The sequence below is a fragment of the Dendrobates tinctorius genome, unplaced genomic scaffold (assembly GCF_039654945.1).
Source record: "Dendrobates tinctorius isolate UK_male_01 unplaced genomic scaffold, ASM3965494v1 ptg000007l, whole genome shotgun sequence".
NCBI classification, from domain to species: Eukaryota; Metazoa; Chordata; class Amphibia; order Anura; family Dendrobatidae; genus Dendrobates; species Dendrobates tinctorius.
In genome coordinates this window covers 28,266,462-28,287,150 of record NW_027361675.1, presented here as the reverse complement: position 1 = coordinate 28,287,150, position 20,689 = coordinate 28,266,462, and the positions used below count along the sequence as shown (strand labels likewise).

At 44.4% G+C, this 20,689-nt stretch overlaps 1 protein-coding gene across 4 annotated transcripts in view; it reads right to left on the bottom strand.

Annotated features, from left to right (window-relative positions):
- Positions 1-2,456: 2,456 nt before the first annotated feature.
- PABPC4 (poly(A) binding protein cytoplasmic 4) overlaps positions 2,457-20,689 on the bottom strand; it is a 41,913-nt gene continuing 23,680 nt past the window's right edge. For all 4 annotated transcript variants that reach the window (XM_073572957.1, XM_073572956.1, XM_073572955.1 and 1 more), the window contains exons 11-15: positions 17,226-17,344; positions 13,157-13,250; positions 12,912-13,042; positions 12,683-12,784; positions 2,457-2,774 (exon numbers count right to left, since the gene is read on the bottom strand). In XM_073572957.1, coding sequence (XP_073429058.1) covers positions 12,698-12,784; positions 12,912-13,042; positions 13,157-13,250; positions 17,226-17,344 — 431 coding nt within the window. In that variant the 3' untranslated portion in view covers positions 2,457-2,774; positions 12,683-12,697. The remainder of the gene's footprint in view (positions 2,775-12,682; positions 12,785-12,911; positions 13,043-13,156; positions 13,251-17,225; positions 17,345-20,689) is intronic.

The window sequence follows — 20,689 nt, the reverse complement described above, 5'->3', positions numbered from 1 at the left end:
GGGAAATGGGTAAAAATGGCAACAGAATTTGTCCCACAATTTCTGCTGAATGTAGCCTTTGTGCTACCAGTAACGTGGAAGCCCCCTATATTTCCATTAACAGATGACAGATCTGAGTGGAGACTTGCTTTTTTTGTCGATTCAGTGGAAGCTTTTATAGGTAACATTTTACATAACGTTTGGGATCACAGTTATCCGGCCTTTACGCTGACCACTTACTTTGGGGTTTCCATCTAAATTTCTGAGTAACGTGTGATTCGGATGAAACCCCCGATTAATCCATTCACTATAGTGAGGCAGCAGTTACTCCGTTTGGTTCTGCGGCTTCCTTTTCAGGAGTGCACAAAACTATTATGCAATCCTAAAAAGATGACACCCCCATATCACATGTGCTATGGCATCCACAGTGCCTCCATCTGCCTTATTATGGGGAATTTTCCGCCGGGGTTCTGTCTGAATCACGTATTTCAGAGATTTAAATGGAAACCCTGATGTAAGCCCTAGAGTGCAGGATAAATGTGCGCCAAACCTTACTGCGATCTTTGGGAGGCAGAATGAAAAAAAAACAGCATGTGAAGGTTTGTTTTTTTTATGCTGCTCCTCGTGTGGTATACGTGATTAGGTGACTTTATTCTTCGGATCAGTGCGATTATAGCGATACCAGATTTATATCAGGCTTTTGTGTTTGGCAGCTGTCACAGTAAAAGACGCTTTTCATTGCGAAAACTAGTTTTTGCGTCACCATATTTTGAGAGCTAGAATTTTTTCATATTTTGGACAACAGTCATGCGAGGGCTTGTTTTTTGCGGGACGAGCTGACATTTTCATTTGTACCATTTTCGGGCACATGACATTTTTGATCGCTTTCTATTCTGATTTTTGGGAGACAGAATGAATAAAAACCAGCAATTCAGGAATTGCTTTTTCTTTTCTTTACACCGTCCTGCGTGTGGTAAAATTGGTATCTTCGGGTCAGTACGATTACAGCGATACCTCATTTATATATTTTGTGTTTTGGCGCTTTCACACAACAAAAACTATTTTATAGAAAAAAATAATCATTTTTGCATCGCTTTATTCTGAGAGCTATAACTCATTTTTCTGCTGATGGAGCTGTATGGCGGCTTATTTTTTGCAGGACAAGATGACGTTTTCAGCGGTACCATTTTTATTTACTGTCTTTTTTATGGTGTTTTATTACACTTTTTATTCGGCGGTATGATAAAGCATTGTTTTTTGCTTTTTTATGGTGTTCACTGAAGGGGTTAACTTGTGGGACAGTTTTATAGAGCAGGTCGTTACGGACGTTGCAATACCAAATGTGTGTACTTTTATTCCTTTTTTTCCTTCACAAATGTATTTATTGGTAATATTTTTCATTATTTGGGGATTTTTTTAAAAAAAATATATTTTTACGCATTATATATATATTTTTTTTAACTTTATTACATTGTCCCAGTATGGGACATTACTAGTGATGAGTGAGTATACTTGTTGCTCGGGTTTCCCAGAGCATGTTCGGGTGGTCTCCGAGTATTTTTTAGTGCTTGGAGACTTGGTTTTCATCGCCGCAGCTGCATGATTTGCGGCTGCTAGACAGGCTGTATACATGAGGGGATAGCCTAACAAACAGGCATTCCTCACATGTATTCAGGCTGTCCAGCAGCCGCAAATCATATGACTAGACATTACTATATAATGTTGTATCATTGATCTGATGTTTTGCCCAGCAGAGTTTCAGATCAGGATCTGACAGGCAGGGAAGGAGGCATGCCAGCACCTGCTTCTCAGTAGGCGCTCACGAAACAGCTTCCCTGCAGGACCCGGAAGTACTCTGTGGCCATCATGGTGCCGGAGGCTCTCCATGGAGATGACAAGAACAATGTGATCGCATCGCGTTGTTCTGGTGGGAGTGCGCAGGGAGGGGATGCTTCTCTATGCCGCTGTCATTACTGACAGCGGCATCAGAGGGGTTAAATGCCCACAATCAGTGCTAGCACCGATCGTGAGCATTGCTGCAGGGTGTCAGCTGTCACATACAGCTGACACATGCACACGATCGCCGCGGCTCTCAGCGTGAGGCCACGGCGATGTACTAGTACTGCTCTGGGCTCCACAGAGCACTACTAGTACAGCACGTCGCTAAGGGGTTATGCCATGTACTAATCATAAAATGTTTTCCTTGTTCATTTATATTTTACAGATGTGTCTTACACATTTACAGGTAGCATTGTTCTTAAGATGTCTTCCTTTCAGAAGGAAAGTTTAACTACTGCAGGTTATAACTTCATATGAAGAGTTCTATTCAGAACTATATTGCTCATTTTCCCAGGGTTCTCGGCATGTCAACTGCATAAAATGTATCAAATCTCAATTGGGATTTGTTATTGAATGCAAAGAAATATGCACCTGAATTGACAAAAATAGACGAAAAACTATAGCACACATACACATACTAAAATTCATCGGACTAAAACCTTTTTATTATTTCATTGAGAAAACAGTGTAGATCTCACATTCAAATTTCTTCAAACAGATACTGCAAAAAATAAAAACCCTTTTGCAATTAGGGGGAAAAGTCCTGCAGAAGAATCCTGGAGATGTTTCACTCATGATGCAACTTCATCCTAAGAGCAATAAAGCGACATAGTGCATAGACCCCATGTTTTACAAACAGATGGCATCTCTCGAGATAAGCAGCATGTGGACGAGACAAGATTCTTGGCAGCCACTTTCCAAACACACATTCTGGGATTATTTGGCTTCTTTACTTCCTGCAATTAAAAAGGAATGATAAAGTAGAAAATTAGACATTTAATTGCAACCGCACATCTTTATAGTATATACAGATGAAAGATGGTTGCATCCAAGGCAGGGCTGTGGAGTTGGTGTCCATCTTGGCGGAATCGGAGTCTGTAAAATGGACAGACTCCTAAAAATATATAATAAATTGTGTACATTAGTTCAGTGCTGTACATTTTTTCATAATTTGGGAAAGTTAAATAATGTCATATAAATGTCTTCTGTTCCTGATATATACATGTGGGCTTTTAGTTGAGATGAATCTGTGCTGCACTTTATGTACATACTCAGTAGTGAGGCAATGCTGGGGAGTCGGAGTTGGAGGTCAGAGTAATTGAGAAGTCGTGAGTCAGTGGTTGGTTTGGCTTACCGATGCCACAGCCCTGACAAAGGCCACCTCCTATCAAGCTAATAGGGGGAATAAAATTCCATACCCTTTCCCTTCTGATATGTTCTGCAATCTCTTGTTTGGAAAAAAAACAACTAATGTGCTGGCAACTATTTATTCTATTAATACAAAGGATAAAAGCTGCAGTTGGAAAATGTAAAACTTTCATTTTTTTCTTTCCACGCTGCTTTAATTCCTGTGAAGCACCTCAAAGGTTAATAAACTTCAATGCTTAAATGTGGTTTTGAGAACCTTGAGGGGTGTAATTTTTAAAATGGTGTCACTTGTGCATTTTCTGTCATATAGACCCCTCAAAGTCACTTCAAATGTGATGTAGTCCCAACAAAAAAACAGATTAGACCTACCGGTAATGTTATTTCCAGGAATCCATCCTGACAGCACGATGGGGGTTGTCCTTTCATCCTTACAGGGACAGGAAATGCACGAGAGGTTAAAGGTCCCCTCCCACATCCATACTCCTGTGATTTTTCCAAGTACCACACCAGTATGGATGCAATTAATATTTATTGAGATTTAGTACAAGCATATTAACACAAATACAAATCATTGGGAGGGAACTACCAGTGCTGTCAGGATGGACTCCTGGAAATAACATTACCGGTAGGTCTAATCTCCGTTTTCCAGGACGTCCTATCCTGACAGCACGATGGAGAATACCAAAGTAGGAATTCACTTAGGGTGGGACTACTGTTTGTAGCATTTTACGACCGAAAGGTCGTCTGGCTAGCTGTTAGCGTGTCCAATTTATAGTGTCTACAGAAAGTGTTTAGTGTAGACCAGGTGGCGGCCCTGCATATTTGATCTACTGAGGCTCCCGCCCTCTCTGCACAGGACGTCGCTACTGCCCTGGTGGAATGGGCCCTAAGCCCCTCAGGTATAGGTAACCCCTCGGCCTCAAAACACCGAGGTGATAGTTGATGTTATCCATCTTGCTAGGGTTTGTGTGGACACACCTCTACCTTTATTTTTACCACCTTACTGGATAAAGTTTTGTGTCCTGACGCCACTCTCGCGTGACTTCTAAGTAGCGTGTGACTGCTCGTCTAACGTCCAATGAGTGAAAGTTTTTCTTGATCATTTTTCGGTGATGGGCAAAATTAAGGTAGGACTATCTCCTGGTTTAGATTCTGGGGAAGCACTAACTTAGGGAGGAAACCTGGGTCTAGTTTGAGTATTATGCAATCTTCGAAGATCTGAATGTAGGGGGTTCTGGAATGACAGGGCCTGGATCTCGTCCAACCGTTTGGCTGAGGTGATGGCTACCAAAAATACTTTTTTTGTTTGAGCTTTGTGACGTCTATTTCGGATATTGGCTCGTAAGGGGGCCTGCATAGAGCGTTAAGTACCAGATTTAGGTCCCACGGGGGGACTGTTTTTCTTAACGTGGGCCTTAATCTCTGGATGGCTTTTGTAAATCGTGCTATCCATGGATGGGAGGCCAAGGAGAAATAAAAGAAAGTACTTAAAGCTGCTATCTGGACCTTCAATGTGCTTGGAGTTAGGCCCTTATTAAATCCTACCTGTAGGAAGTCAAGGATCTCAGGGATATTTGGATGAGACGGGTCTATGGGGGTTCTACCACCTTCCGAGCAGAACTTAACGGGCTTACGGCTAGCCTGCAACGTGGAGATTACAGGGTCAGAGAGGCCTCTGGACTATAGGATATCCCTCTCAGGATCCATGCTGCCAACTGTAGGTTTCCCAGGTTTGGGTGCAGAACTGGGCCCTGGGAAAGCAGGTCCGCCGCCGTCGGTAGATGGAGTGGCCCTTCCTGAGCCATCTTCTTGAGGAGGGGAAACCAACTCCGCCTGGGCCAAAAGGGTATGACTAGCATCACTCGAGCCCCTTCCTCCTGGATGTTTCTGAGGACTCTCGGTTTTATGGCGATAGGGGGAAACCCGTAAAGCAGTCCCCGTCCATCTCTGGTTCAGGGCGTCGACCTCCTCTGGATGGTCCGCTGGATTGAGGGAGTAGAATCTCTTTAGCTTGGTGTTTTTTCTTGTCGCGAAGAGGTCCAGTTGGGGTGTTCCCCACCGAAGGCACAAGTCTATGAATATTTCTTCTTTTAGTTCCCACTCGGTGGCCCGGACTTCCTGTTTGCTCAGATAGTCGGCTATGTTGTTTTTGGAGCCTTCTAGGTGTACTACTGACAAGGAACGAACGTTGTTCTCCGCCCAGGTGAGGATGTGGGCTGCTAAATCCTGAAGCTTCCCGTGCCTTGGGGCCCCCCTGATGGCGTTGGAAGGCTACTGTGGTCACGTTGTCTAACATGACCTTTATGTGTTTGTTCCGTAGACACGACTTGCTTCGTTTTAGTGTCTCCCAAACTGCTCGTAGCTCTGTTTTTTGAGGACTCAGAGCTGATGTTTCCGGGCCATGTTCCCTGCAGGTATCTTCCCACGAGGTGGGCTCCCCTTCCTTCTCTGCTGGCGTCCGCGATTATGGTCACGCATGGAGACAGGACCCAAGGCACCCCCTGGCTGATATTTCTGTGGCTGATCCACCACTTTAGAGATGATCTCAAGGCTAGGGACGGCCAAATCTCCCTGTCCAGAGAGGACTGCCGTCTGTTCCATTTTGTTAGGATCTCCCTCTGCAGGCTTCTTGTGTGAGCCTGGCTCCACATTACGCAGGGTATGCATGCTGTCAGGGTACCCAGGATCTTCATTGCGGTTCTTATGGAAATTCGATCTCGATCTAGCTGACGAACTTTATCCATGATGGGTTTCTTCTTTACCTCTGGTAAAAATGTGATTCTTCTTTTGAAATCTAACATGACTCCCAGGAATTTCTGGGTACTGAGCTGCAGGTCTGACTTTTCTTTGTTCAGGATCCAGCCTAGGCTCTCGAGCGTGAAAATTACTGAGACGAGTTGTTCTTTTAACTCAGACGCTGAATGAGATATCACCAGGAAGTCGTCCAGGTATGGCACGATGGTTATGCCTTCCTGTCTTAAGAGTGCCACAATTTCGGCGACTAGTTTCGTGAAAACCCGAGGTGCTGACGCCAAGCCGAACAGAAGAGCCTGAAACTGAAAGTGGTAGTACCCGCTTCTTTTAGTGTGAAGCGTAGGAACCTTTGAGAGAGGATGGATGGGAACGTGATAGTATGCGTTTTTTTAGATCTATAGTGCACATTGCGGCGATCCGGTCTATTAGCGGGATGGTGGTTTTCAGAGATTCCATTCGGAATCTTTTGTACCGAACCCATTGATTTAATGGCTTTAAGTTTATAATGGCCCGACTCTCCCCCGACTTTTTTTTTTTTTTTTTTTTTTTACTGTAAAGAGGGTTGAGTAGTGGCCCTGACCTCTCTCTATTTCTGGAACCACTAGCCCTGGTCTTTTATGTCTGTCCATATAGGGTCTATCAGGGCTTTGGACCGGGGGTTTGTCACCACGAATCGTGCTTGGGGGGGGGGGGGTTTGTGAACTCAACGGTATAGCCCTGGAAGATCGTATTGAGAATCCATCGGTTCTGGGAGATGAGTTCCTATGCCTCTGCGAAATGTCTGAGGCGACCCCCTACAGGTATTGCACAGGTAGAGCAGGTTCCTGCTTCTGGAACTTTGTCCGGAGCGAGACGGGGGAGCCCTACTTTTCCCCCCTTTTGTGTACTCCCAGCGAGATGATTTCCCTTTCCCCCTATATTCCTGCCTCTGGTAAGGACGGGATCTTTGAAAAGGAAATTACCTCTTTGGTTTCTCCTCCAGAAATCCTTTTTTGTCGTCCAAAGCATTCTCCAGAATCTTATCTAAGGCCGGCCCGAATATTCTACCACCTGAGAAGGTTATGGCACATTATTTTTCGACTGGTAGTCCCCAGACCAGGTCTTCATCCATATGGCTCGATGAGCCGCATTGGATAAGGAATTATTCCTGGCCGCAAATCGCACGGATTCGGCTGAAGCATCCGCCAGGAATCCAGTTGCGATTTTTAACAGGGGAAGGCCCTCTAAGATATCGCCTCTAGGGGTTTTCTCTTAACTGTTGCTCCAAATGGTCGATCCATAGATGCATGGATCTGGCGACCGATGTGGCGGCTATGTTTGTTTTCATCACTGCCGCAGAGGCCTCCCAAGCCCTCTTTAGGAGCACGTCAACCTTTTTGTCCATGGGTTCCCAGAGACTAGTGGAATCTTCAAAGGGAATTGAGGTCTTCCTTGACACCCTGGCCACCAGGGAGTCGATCTTAGGAACTTCGTCCCAAGCGTTGATGTCCTCTTGGTTAAATGGTAGTTGAAGCTTAAAGTCTCGAGGCACGATCAGTCGTTTCTGGAGGAATGGGAGGACGCAGAGAATCATTGCTCGGATATGGTCGTTAACTGGGAAGACCTCACGAATCCTAGCTCTTAGGCCCCCGAACATCTCGTCCTGGATGGACTGAGCTTTTGGGGTCTCCTCGATCTGCATAATACTTCTCACGGCGCCAAGGAGCTCGTCCGTGTTTTCTGAGAAGAGGTATCTTTTCCCTATCTCAGGGGGTTCAGAGGTGATCTCACCCTCCTCCTATGAGTCTATACTCTGGATCTCTTCCTCCGATGACTGGTCGGACTCCCATCTTGGTCTCTTGGCCTGGGACTGGCCGGAAGACTGAGTAGGTAGCAGTCCGAAGACGGAGGCCTGGACCTCCTCTCTGACCATTGTGAGCATCTGTCAGGAAAGAGGCTTGCTCGCCTCTGACAATCCTAAGGGTGCAGTCTTCACATAGGGGTTTTTTCCATGACCCCGGTAGTTTTCTGGCACAGATGGGGCACTTGGGTCTGCCCGATGTCCTGGACGCAGATGCTGCCGGGGTCAGCGCTGTCTTTTCCTAATATAAAGCACAGTAGTTCTTTATTAAGGCTCCTGTCTTTTTTGGTATACCTGCCCGCCGTGCCCCTTACTTACAGACGCTAGCTTGGGCTCATCGCCGGTTTTGGCATTCTCCATGTTGCAGCGGACCTGTGGCCGTGTGACCCGTGACCTGTCGATATGCCGCTGGTCTCCCGTTCTTGTCCCGCCCCCCCATTTTAACCTACCTTCTCCGGACGTCCTGAGCTGCCTCACGCTGTCCACCGCATTTAGATGCGCCCCTCCGTGACGCGACCGGAAGTAGTCATCGGGCTCCCGGAAGTGACGCGGCCGCCGACGCTCCAGTGCCTCTTCCGGATGATGCGGCCTGTGGCGGCGGGAGCCGAGAGCCCCGTCGAGGGGAAACGGCTTCGAGTCCCGGAGCAGCGTTCCACGGGATACCCGGCGGAGAACCCCCCCTTAAGGGGGGTGCCGCCCTGGACAGTCCGACCGGAGGAGTTGGCGTTTGGACCCCGAACCTCCTGGCCCCGGTAAGATCATCTTCTGATGCCGCACCTGCGGCGCACTCGTGCCTGTCCTTACAGGGAAAGGGAAAACACTGGAGTGTGTATGTGGGAGGGGACCTTTAACCTCTCGTGCATTTCCTGTCCCTGTAAGGATGAAAGGACAACCCCCATCGTGCTGTCAGGATAGGACGTCCTGGAAAAAATGAGAAATTGCTGATAAACTTTCAACCCTTCTAAAAAAAATTAAATGAAAAAAATGAAGCTTACATGAAGTAGACATGCGGTAAATGTTATCTATTAACAATTATGTGTGGTATAGCTACCTGGTTTCAGGGAATAAAAATTTAAAGTTTGAAAATTTGCTGTATTTTCACCAAAAATCGATATTTTATAAATAAATGCAAAAAAAGGCTGCCTAAATTTACCAAGTTTGTAGACATTTTAACATAACCTGCATTTAGTGAGGTTATAAAAGACCTATGGTATGTGGAACAGTTTTTCTCTGAAGCAGGGCATCACTAACAAACGGTCCTTTCTCACCATCACCGAAACCAGGCTCACTCCCTCTCACAGCCTCTCCAGCTTCACTTACTTATGGTGCTTTCGCTCACCCCCGTCTCAGCAACAAGCATGATGGAGGAGTTGGTTTTCTCCTGTCAGATAACTGATCCTTCACCCCAATTCCATTGCCACCCACTGTTACTCTTCATTGTTTTGAGCTGCACTTTTGTCTGCAGCTACTCCCCCCCTCCAACTAGCTGTCATTTAGCCTGCTTTTACAAATGCCAGGTTTTTTGCGGCCCCTTCTCGGATCACAGTTTTTTCCTGTTGTAACAAATTGCAGGGAAAAAAATGGCAATCCACAAATACGGTGTACCGCAAAAGCAAGCTACCGTTGTTTTTGCGGGACCACTGTTTTAAATGGAGGCCGTGTCCGTGAAAAATATCGAGCAACCTCGATATTTTTTCACAGCCGTATATACGGCCCTCATGGCCATACGGCACACGGCGCTCTGATGTATTTTTGCGGCCCCAAAGAAATCTATTGGGGCTGCAAAAACGGCCCGCAAAAATTCAGCAAGTGTAAAAGCAGCCTTACTGTCCCCCCAAAGCACCACCTGGCTACTTCATTTCCTTTCCGCTGACATCCACACTATCATCGTGGGTGACTTCAACATCCCCATTGACATTTTCCACCAGGGCTGTGGAGTCCATTTTGGTGGAACCGAAGTCGGTATAAAATGGACCAACTCCTAAAATATATAATAAACTGGGTCCAGTAGTTCAGTGCAGGATATGCTGTAAATTGTTTCATAAGAATTTAGAAAAGTTATGAAATGTCCTATAAATCAATGTTTGTTCTATTCCTGATCTAAGCTTTTAGTATAGATGAATCTGTGCAACACTTTATGCACATGCTCTGCAGTAAGGTAGCGCTATGGAGTCGGAAGTCAGGGACATTCAGAAGTCAGATGTTTATCTTACTCACTCCACAGCCCTGCTTTCCACTCAGCTGTCTCCAAGCTTCTAAAGGCCCCGTCACACATACAGATGCACCAGCGATCCCGACAACGATATGACCTTGTCAGGATCGCTGGTGCATCGCAACATGATCGCTGGTGAGCTTCCAAACAGGCAGCTTCACCAGCGATCAGCACCAGCAAGGACGCAGGTCTCTAAGGTAAATATCGGGTTACTAAGCAGCGCGCGTCACTTAGTTACCCGATGTGTACCTTAGAAACCTGCGTGCTCACGCCGGGAGTTGCCGTTTTTTACCTCGCTCAATGGTCTTCTGCAGCCACTCAAAGCTGGCCAATCTGGACCTCATCTTCCCTTGCCTCTGTTACCCATTTAACCTCTAACTCACCTCTCCTCCCGTCAGACCATAACCTACCCATTGTCTTCCCTGACCTTTTCAAGTGCACAATCTCCACTCCACAAACTTGCACACCCTCAAAGGAATCTCAAACACCTTGATAACTGCTGTAGCTCTTGAAACAATGCCACACACCAAAGCTCGTACAATCAACAGGCAACGCTTGCACACTAGCCTGACTAAACAATGGAGGCACACTTTTGAGGTTGCTGAATGGAGATGAACGATCTCTCACCAATTTCAAGGCCACACCAGCTGAAGCAAAAAAAAACTATTTCTCATCCGTCATATCCTCCCTGTCTCACCTCTAAACAGCTATTCAACACTTTCAAGTCTTTCCTCTGTCCCCCAGCTCCTCCTCCCCCTCTTATTTCAGCTTAAGACATTGCCTCATTGTTCAAGCAGAAAATTCACAACATCAGACATCTTTAACCCTTGACCCATCCTCTCTGTCTAGCTATCACCCCATAACACTTCTTCCCTATGCCCTGAATCTACTGGAACAGCATGTCCATCTTGAACTGTCCTCCCACCTCTCTTCCTGCTCCCTCTTTAACCGGTTAGAAGTTGGCTTCAAATTGCATAATTAAATCGGAACTACCTTAACTAAACTAATTACCTATTAACCGCCAAAGCCAAGCGACACTATTCTGTCCTCCTCCTGGACCTGTTCTCCACATTAGACACAGTGGACCACTCGCCGTTACCAAGAGATGAGAGAATCTATAGTATTACAAACCTAGCTTTATTTTGGACCTCTTCATACCCAACAGACCAGACATTCAGTGTCTCCCACAACACCTCCTCACCTTGCCCTTTAACTGTCGGTGTCCCCCAAGGTTCAGTTCTAGGAACCCCTGATCTTCTCCATCCACACCTTTGGCTTGGGACAGCTCAGAGTGCCATGGCTTTCAGTATCCTCTCTATGATGACGACGCACAGATAAACCTCTCTGGATCTGATATCACCTCCTTACAAACCAGTATACCAACTGTCTGTCAATTCATCCTTCTCTGCTCGATTTCTAAAACTTACCATAGACAAAACAGAATTCAACATCTTATCTCACTCAACTGCCCCCCCCTCAAAAAACCTATCCATCAAAGTCAATGGCTGCTCACTCTCCCCAGTTCCACAAGCTCACTGCCGTGCGTAACCCTTGACTCTGCTCTCTCCTAAGCACTTTCCACCTCATGACGACGCCAACTCAAAAATATTTCCTGGATCAGTATATTCCTTAACCAAGAATCTGTGAAAAACACTAATGCATCCCCTAATCATCTCACACTTCAACTACTGCAACTCCTGCTCTGTGTCCTCTCTTCTAACACTCTTGCACCCCTCCAATCTATCCTAAACTCTGAGACCTGACTAATCAATTTTATCACCCCGCATTTACTCTCTGCCAGTCCATCCACTGGCTCCCCTTACCCAGAGACTCCAGTTCAAAACCCTAACCATGGCATACAAAGCCATCCACAACTTGTCTCCTCCATACATCTGTGACCTAGTCTCATGGTACTTACCTGCATGCAACCTCCAATCCTCAAAAGATCTCCTTTTCTACTACGCTCTTATTTCCTCTTCCCACAATCACATACAAAGATTTCTCCTGTGCAAACCCCCTACTCTAAAACCAGGACTGTGGAGTCAGTATGCCAAATCTTCCTCGACTCCACAGCACTGCCTGCCTCACTACTGAGCACATACATGAAGTGCAGCGCAGATTCATCTCCACTAAAAAGCCGAGATCATTAGTATAACAGACATTTGTAGGAAATTATTAACTTTCCCAAATTCTTATGAAAAAAAATTACTGTATACATTGCACTGAACTACTGTACCCAACTTATATATTTTAGGAGTCTGTAAAATTTATACAGACTCCACCTAAATGGAGATAATAATCCATGAGTGCTAACTAAGAGAGGAAAACAGCGCCCTTGTTGTGCAAATAGTCATTGGAAGAAGTGATCAGAGTCAAAACTCAGGGAGCCCTGCCAAGCTAGGCAACACCGAGAGATCATGCAATCGCCTAGTCTGAGGCAGCAGCAATATTGCTTCCTTGATTTTACTATAATCATTGAGCTCTATTAATGCTGGAAAAGAGAAGACAGGAACGGCTATAAACTTCTAAATTTCAAGATCTTTCAACCTGCATCGTACACTTACAATCATACCCAATGATCAAATGCTGTACTTGTCCAGTGCTTAGTTATTATCAGGTTACACAAGTACACTCAAGAAACCAGTAGTAGCTTAATACAGCCAAGATATGAAAAATATCAATATACTTACAGGTTACCCTGGGGTTCAAGAGGTAGCAGCAACGATCCCAACTTTCTGTGCAGCGTCTTTCTTAGCCTGGTGAGCTTGTAAGACTGCTACAGCTTCTTCCACCTGAAGAAAAGCAATTCACAAAATGGTAGCCTTATCCGTTGTAATGAGCCAGAGCTTGGCACATTTATCGTTAGCCATCAGTAATGTAAACATTTTGCATAATAAAGCAATTTATATGGATATTCACCTTGGAGCGCAGAGATTCTGGAGATTCCAGCATGTGTAATAGCTCTGAGTTATCAATTTCTAGCAGCATTCCTGTTATTTTACCTGCCAATGAGGGGTGCATGGCTTGGATAAGTGGGAAAAGACGTTCCCCTATAAAAAACAGAAAATTCAAGGAATACACTTATACTGTCACTACTAGCATTCAGGCCACACACACACACAGAAAAAGTTCTACATATAGAAACTACGCCACAGCGGACTCACCTAGCATTTGTTTCTGTTCTTGGGGAGGGGCAGCGGCCAGCATTGAAGCCGTCAGTGGCTCCTGTCCCTGCACATGGACAGCAGGCTGGGGGTTCTGATTGAAAAGGATATTACTTTACTGTTGAGTATATAAATGTGTTCCAAGCTGTGCAGTCGTATAAAAAGCTTATTCTAAACACGTATGGGTCTGATTATTGGATATAAACACTGAGATGGCTGCCTGACATGCAACAGTTACAGAGTGCAATCATAAAATTGCAGCAAATCACAGTTGGGATATCTGAATACATTGAGTCTTTGCAGCAGATTTTTCTGCAACAAAAATCAAAGGGTTGGCTGGCAAAAAAAACTGTAAAATATGCATGTTTTTGAAGCGTTTTCCCCCATTCATTTGAATGAGTGAAAAACGCCAGAAGAATTGACTTGCTGGATATTTTAAGATGCTTTGATCCGAAAAGAAAAAAAAGCTGCAAGTGCATGAGATAACAAATCTCAAACTTTTCTTGTACTGTAAAGAATGTTTTTTTAACCCTTGCAAACATGTGAAAAAAACTGCAGCATGTGAACAAGCCCTAAGGGTCTGTGCATGTCGCCGATTCTGCTGCGGATCCGCAGCGGATTTGGCCCTGCGGATCCGCAGCAGATTCTGCTGCGTTGTACAGTACCATTAAAGTCTATGTAAAACGAAAAATGCTGTGCACATGCTGCGGATTTTTCCGCAGATTTGAATCCGCAGCATATCAATTCTTTTGTGCGAATCCACAGAGTTTTGACACCTTTTCCATTATAGGAATCCGTAGGTGTCAAAACTCAGGGGAAATCCGCAGAAAATCTGCAGTAAATCTGCACTAAATCCACAGGTAAAACGCAGGTCATTTTACCTGCGGATTTAGCAATTTCTGCACGGAAAAATCCGCAGGGTAATCCGCAATGTGTGCACATACCCTAAAACCGCATGTGTAAATGCAGTCTGAAAGGGGTTAAAAATTAAAATATTTTAATAAGCTAAGATTCACTGTTGAAAAGACCTCAGTTTTAGATAAGGGCTGAAAGTACACAAAAAAATTAGCATATGCTACTTCTGCTTTCATACAACTTGTCCGTGTCATCAACTTGGAGGGACATGTTCACATGTTGTCAAGCTGAACTGGTTACAATGTAATAGTCGCTGCAGAGCAAAATAAAAAAAGTGTTTGTTTCGAATTTTCCCTCTCAATTGTGGAGATATTAGCACGTGCCTAATGAGTTAATTATTGTTAAAGGGGTATTCCAATCTCCAGGAACCTCTCCCAATATGTAGTAGGTTTAGTAATATTAGCGAATAAGAAGAACGATACTATATTTCTAAATAGAAGATTTTGCCATGTCGCTTACCCCCATGTGCAGGCAATGCAGTAGCTTAAGTATCCATGGTTAAGAACACTAACCGCTAACTCACTATATATGAGTGGTCATACCCATGGATACCTACCTATGCTACTGCAATGCCCTACACATGGGGTAAGCAACACAGCGAATCAGAAGAACTATACTACATTTCTAATTGGAGGCATTTGATTATATATCCACACCTACTACATATTTTGATAGGATCTTGGAGATGGGAATGCCCCTTTAAATCTAAATGGATGTTATCAGCTAGCAACTCACACGGGGAGAAAAAATACTAGCTCCCAGTGCAAACAGCGACTTGGACGAAAGTCCATTTAATCAATAGATATTTGAATAATAATAATTTCCAATCATACCACAGCTCCTGGGCAGAGGAGGATGTAAAACGGAAAGAATAACCTGTGATCCCATGCTGTAATGTCTGTATACTATTTTGCTTCCTCCCCTGCCCAGGAGCTGTGGTATGATCAGATCATGTTCCTACACAGTCAGACACTGCCAATACACAGCAGGGGCACATTTATAAGATCAGTACAGAAACTTTTTTTTTTTTAACATCCAATTTTGGAACTTCCTTTTATTCCATGATCTAGTGCAGAGGTCTCAAACACACGGCCCGCGGTGCAGTGCATCACGTGTCTCACTCCCTGAGGCAGGTAGAAGGGGGAGGCGCGCATTCAGGCTGTTCTGTGTGGCTGTGCACAGGACCTGGGATGAGGTCACAGGAGGGGGAGGAGTCAGGGGTCACATGATTAGGGGCCTCAGTGTATGCAGGACGCTGCTGTCTGTTAAGGTTGCCATGGTGCTGGATGCGGTAAGTTTCTGTGTGCGGAGAGGAGCCGCGCGTGTACGAGGTGTGCGGAGAGGAGCCGCGCGTGTACGAGGTGTGCGGAGAGGAGCCGCGCGTGTACGAGGTGTGCGGAGAGGAGCCGCGCGTGTACGAGGTGTGCGGAGAGGAGCCGCGCGTGTACGAGGTGTGCGGAGAGGAGCCGCGCGTGTACGAGGTGTGCGGAGAGGAGCCGCGCGTGTACGAGGTGTGCGGAGAGGACCCGCGCGTGTACGAGGTGTGCGGAGAGGACCCGCGCGTGTACGAGGTGTGCGGAGAGGACCCGCGCGTGTACGAGGTGTGCGGAGAGGACCCGCGCGTGTACGAGGTGTGCGGAGAGGAGCCGCGCGTGTACTTTGACATGGGGGGTGCCCATTTGAAAGTTCGCACCAGGGCCCATAACTTTGTAGTTACGCCACTGCTCACGCTAGAAGAGAGGAGTGCGCCGCTCCGTAGTGGCTGTGGCCCTGCGTGATGACATCCTTCTGGCGCTGTGTAATGAGGCGTGACTTTCCCCCCATTGCTGGATTTTGCAGGTGACTCTGGCTCTGCATGAACAGCGAGATGATAGCGCCGACTCACATGCAGAGCCAACACTATCATCCGATGAGGTAAGCTGTACATCGCAGCTGACAACCTATTTTAACGGCCACGATCGGTATTAGCACCGATCACGGCTGTTTAACCCCTTAGATACAGCTATCAATTGTGGCTGTATTAAGTTTGAAAGGAATAAGGCCCGCCAGCTTAAATTTTTTTTACGTGTGGCCCATTTACTCTGCAGAGTTTGAGACCCCTGATCTAGTGTTTAAACCCTTCATGACATGTGCCGTGTATATATACACAGCACATGTCGTGTCTCCCCCTTTGATGTGGGCTACAGCACTGATCCCGCATCTTTTCCGGCATCCGACAGCTGATCAGATGACATGTACCTCTAACAGCCACAGGTGGAATCGCAAGCCACTCGCAGCTTGTTAAATGCTGCTGTCAATCCCTGATAACGGCATTTAGCATGCATGCAACTGAAGCTTGTCACAAATCACGCCCATCGGCACCCCTGTCAAATGATCACGGGCCGCGGATGGGTTAGTATGACAGCCCAGGGTCTGCAGGAGAACCCTGTGGTTGTCATAGCTGATCAGCCCAGTGGTCAGCATTCATAGCAAATGAGCATTTCTGCTTCACCGAGCAGGACTGAAACCCTGTTCTGTGTAGAGCAAGCAATCAGATGATCACAGCTTCAAGTATCCTATGGAGACTACTGAAGCATTTAAAAAGTAAATGAAAAAAAGTTTAAAATATATAAAAAAGTAAAATTTAAAACATTCAAATAACCCCCCTTTAGCTTCATACAAAATAAAAGTAAAAATGTATATGAGTCTTGGGAAAAAAAAACTATACACGTTTGGTATCTATGGACTCGAAATGACCAGGAGAATCATAATTGCCTGTCAGTTTTAGCATTTGGTACATTATACAAATGGTAAAATAAATGGTGTTGTTCAAAACTAAAACTCGACCCGCAAAAAACAAGCCCTCACATGGCCATATGACAGAAAAATAAAAAAAGTTATGGCTCTGGGAAGAAGGGGAGCAAAAAACAAATGCAAAAACAAAAAATGGCCCAGGAATGAAGGGGTTAAAATGTACTTTGTGGGACAACTCCTTTAATAACAGTTAACTCACTAGGTGCCAGATAATTTGTTCGCTAATATGTCTACAATGGAGAAACAAACAGTCGTATTCCGCTCTGCAGGCACTAATACATAATGTATCCAGCTTAACATAAAAAGGTTTTCTTGATAATGCTTACTTTGTTTCAGGTCATGAGTAACAGACAGCATGTACCTGCAGAGGTTGAACTCCAGGGATTGGGCAACGTGTGTACTTGTATGGAGGCACAGCCCGAGGAGGAGGAGCGGAGACGGGTTGTCGTGGGCCTAGTGTCTGAGTAGCAGAAGATACCCCTGTGTGTAAAAAAAAAAAATTAAACATACACCATTGTACATCATCAATTACAGTCATATGTTAAAGTTTGGGCACCCCTATTAATGTTAACCTTTTTTTCTTTACAAAAATTTTGGTTTCTGCAACAGCTATTTCAGTTTCATATATCTAATAACTGATGGACTCAGTTATATTTCTGGATTCAAATGAGGTTTATTGTACTAACAAAAAATGTGCAATCTGCATTTAAAATTTTTTTTTACCGGTGCAAAAGTATGGGCACCCTTATCATTTTCTTGATTTGAACACTCCTAACTACTTTTTACTGACTTCCTGAAGCACTAAATTGGTTTTGTAACCTCATTGAGCTTTGAACTTCATAGCCAGGTGTATCAAATCATGAGAAAAGGTATTTAAAGTGGCCACTTGCAAGTAGTTCTCCTATGAAGAGTGGCAACATGGGCTCCTCAAAACAACTCTCAAATTATCTGAAAACAAAGATTATTCAACATAGCTTTTTAGGGGAAGGATACAAAAAGTTGTCTCAGAGATTTAACCTGTCAGTTTCCACTGTGAGGAACATAGTCAGGAAATGGAAGAACACAGGTACAGTTCTTGTTAAGCCCAGAAGTGGCAGGCCAAGAAAAATATCAGAAAGGCAGAGAAGAAGAATGGTGAGAACAGTCAAGGACAATCCACAGACCACCTCCAAAGACCTGCAGCATCATCTTGCTGCAGATGGTGTCACTGTGCATCGGTCAACAATACAGCGCACTTTGCACAAGGACAAGCTGTATAGGAGAGTGATGTGAAAGAAGCCGTTTCTGCAAGCACGCCACAAACAGTCGCCTGAGGTATGCAAAAGCACATTTGGACAAGCCAGTTACATTTTGGAAGAAGGTCCTGTGGACTGATGAAACAAAGATTGAGTTGCTTGGTCATACAAAAAGGCGTTATGCATGGAGGCTAAAAAAAACACAGCATTCCAAGAAAAACACTTGCTACCCACAGTAAAATTTGGTGGAGGTTCCATCATGCTTTGGGGCTGTGTGGCCAATGCCGGCACCGGGAATCTTGTTAAAGTTGAGGGTCGCATGGATTCAACTCAGTATCAGCAGATTCTTGACAATAATGTGCAAGAATCAGTGACGAAGTTGAAGTTACGCAGGGGATGGATATTTCAGGAAGACAATGATCCAAAACACCGCTCCAAATCTACTCAGGCTTTCATGCAGAGGAACAATTACAATGTTCTGGAATGGCCATCCCAGTCCCCAGACCTGAATATCATTGAACATCTGTGGGATGATTTGAAGCGGGCTGTCCATGCTCGGCGACCATCAAACTTAACTGAACTGGAATTGTTTTGTAAACAGGAATGGTCACAAATACCTTCATCCAGGAACTCATTAATAGCTACAGGAAGCGACTAGAGGCTGTTATTTTTGCAAAAGGAGGATCTACAAAATATTAATGTCACTTTTATGTTGAGGTGCCCATACTTTTGCACCGGTCAAATTTTGTTAAAATGCAGATTGCACATTTTCTGTTAATACAATAAAACTCATTTGAATCCAGAAATATAACCGAGTCCATCAGTTATTAGATACATGAAACTGAAATAGCTGTTGCAAAAAACAAAATTGTTATAAAGAAAAAAGGTTAACATTAATAGGGGGGCCCAAACTTTAACATATGACTGTATTCTTACATGAAGCATGTGCTATCAATACTTGTTTAATTTAAATCTGAAATTACATTATATATGGTAATCCTCCTCTGCCTAAGTACTGTACATTGCCCAAAAACGTCAAAGCCACATACTGAATTAACATTGCCTGAGATAGGTGTCTTTTTTTTTTTTTTTTAAACATTGGGTTATATTTTAACATCTTCATTTCCACTTTTGTCCCCCTCCTTTTTAACAAGCTTTTAAAGTGAACCTGTCAGCAGGATTTTTCTAAGTAAACTACAGACCGTGTCAAGTTGGCGCCGTTGTACTGAACGACCAGAGGTATTTTTGCTTTTTTCATTTTTTGCTCCCCTTCTTCCCAGAGCCATAACTTTTAATTTTTTGGTCAAAATGGTCATATGTAGGCTTGATTTTTGCGGGACGAGTTGTATTTTTGAATACACCATTTGTTTTAACATATGCCCTGGATGACGGGAAAAAAATTCCAAGTGCAGTAAAATTGCAAAAAAAGTGCAATCCCACAGTAGTTTGTTTCCCATGTTCACTAAATGCTAAAACTGACATGCAATTATGATTCTCCAGGTCATTAGGAGTTCATTGACACCAAACATGTCTAGGTTCTTTTTTATTAAATTCCAAAATTTGTTTAAAAAAAAAAAATAAATAAAATTGTGTTATTTTCCGATACCTGTAGCATCTCCATTTTTCACTATCTCGGGTTGGGTGAGGTCTTAATTTTTCCGCGCCGAGCTGACGTTTTTGATGATACCATTTTGGTGCGGATACGATCTTTTGATCACCCGTTATTGCATTTTGATGCAATGTTGCGGCGACAAAAAAAACGTAATTCTGGCGTTTTGACTTTCTCGTTACGCCGTTTAAAGATTGGGTTAATTCTTTTTTTAAATTGATAAATCGGGCAATTCTGAATGAGGTGATACCAAATATTTGTGTATTTGAATTGATTTATTTTGATTGGGGCAAAAGGGGGGAGATTTGTATTTATTTTTCTGTATTTTTTTAATGTTTAAAATTTTTTTTATTTTTTTTTTTACTTTTTGCATGCTTCAATAGTTTCCATAGGAGACTAGAAGCTGCATTACTTTGATCAGTTCTGCTACATACAACCGATGATCAGATTACCTGTATGTAGCAGAAATGCTCACAGCAATCTGGCTATGACAGAGGTCTGCTGGAGACCTCTGGTTGTCATGCCAACACATTGATTTCCTGCGATCACATGACGGGGTTACCAGCGCTCTTGCCGGAAGTGCAAGTTAAAGGGAATCTGTCACCCCATTTTAGAGATATCATATAATGATATCATTCAATTGGGTGTCACATAAGGATTCTCTTAGTACTTCTGCTTCCCCCTGACCCCACACCTTTCATGCATAAATACCTTTTTTTATATCGGTTCAGATGTCTGTAAACTGCTGCTGTCCGGTCCGCTGGGCGGGGCTTATTCAACTGCTCCCCCCCCCCCCTGCCTTGCTCTACACAAGAAGAAAAGCGTAGAGCAAGACAGGGAGGGGGGGGGGAGCAGTTGAATAAAGCTCCGTCCATCGGACCGGACTGTGGCAGTTTACATACAGTACATCTGAACCGATATAAAAAAAGGTATTTATGCATGAAAGGTGCAGGGTCAGGGGGAAGCAAAAGTACTAAGAAT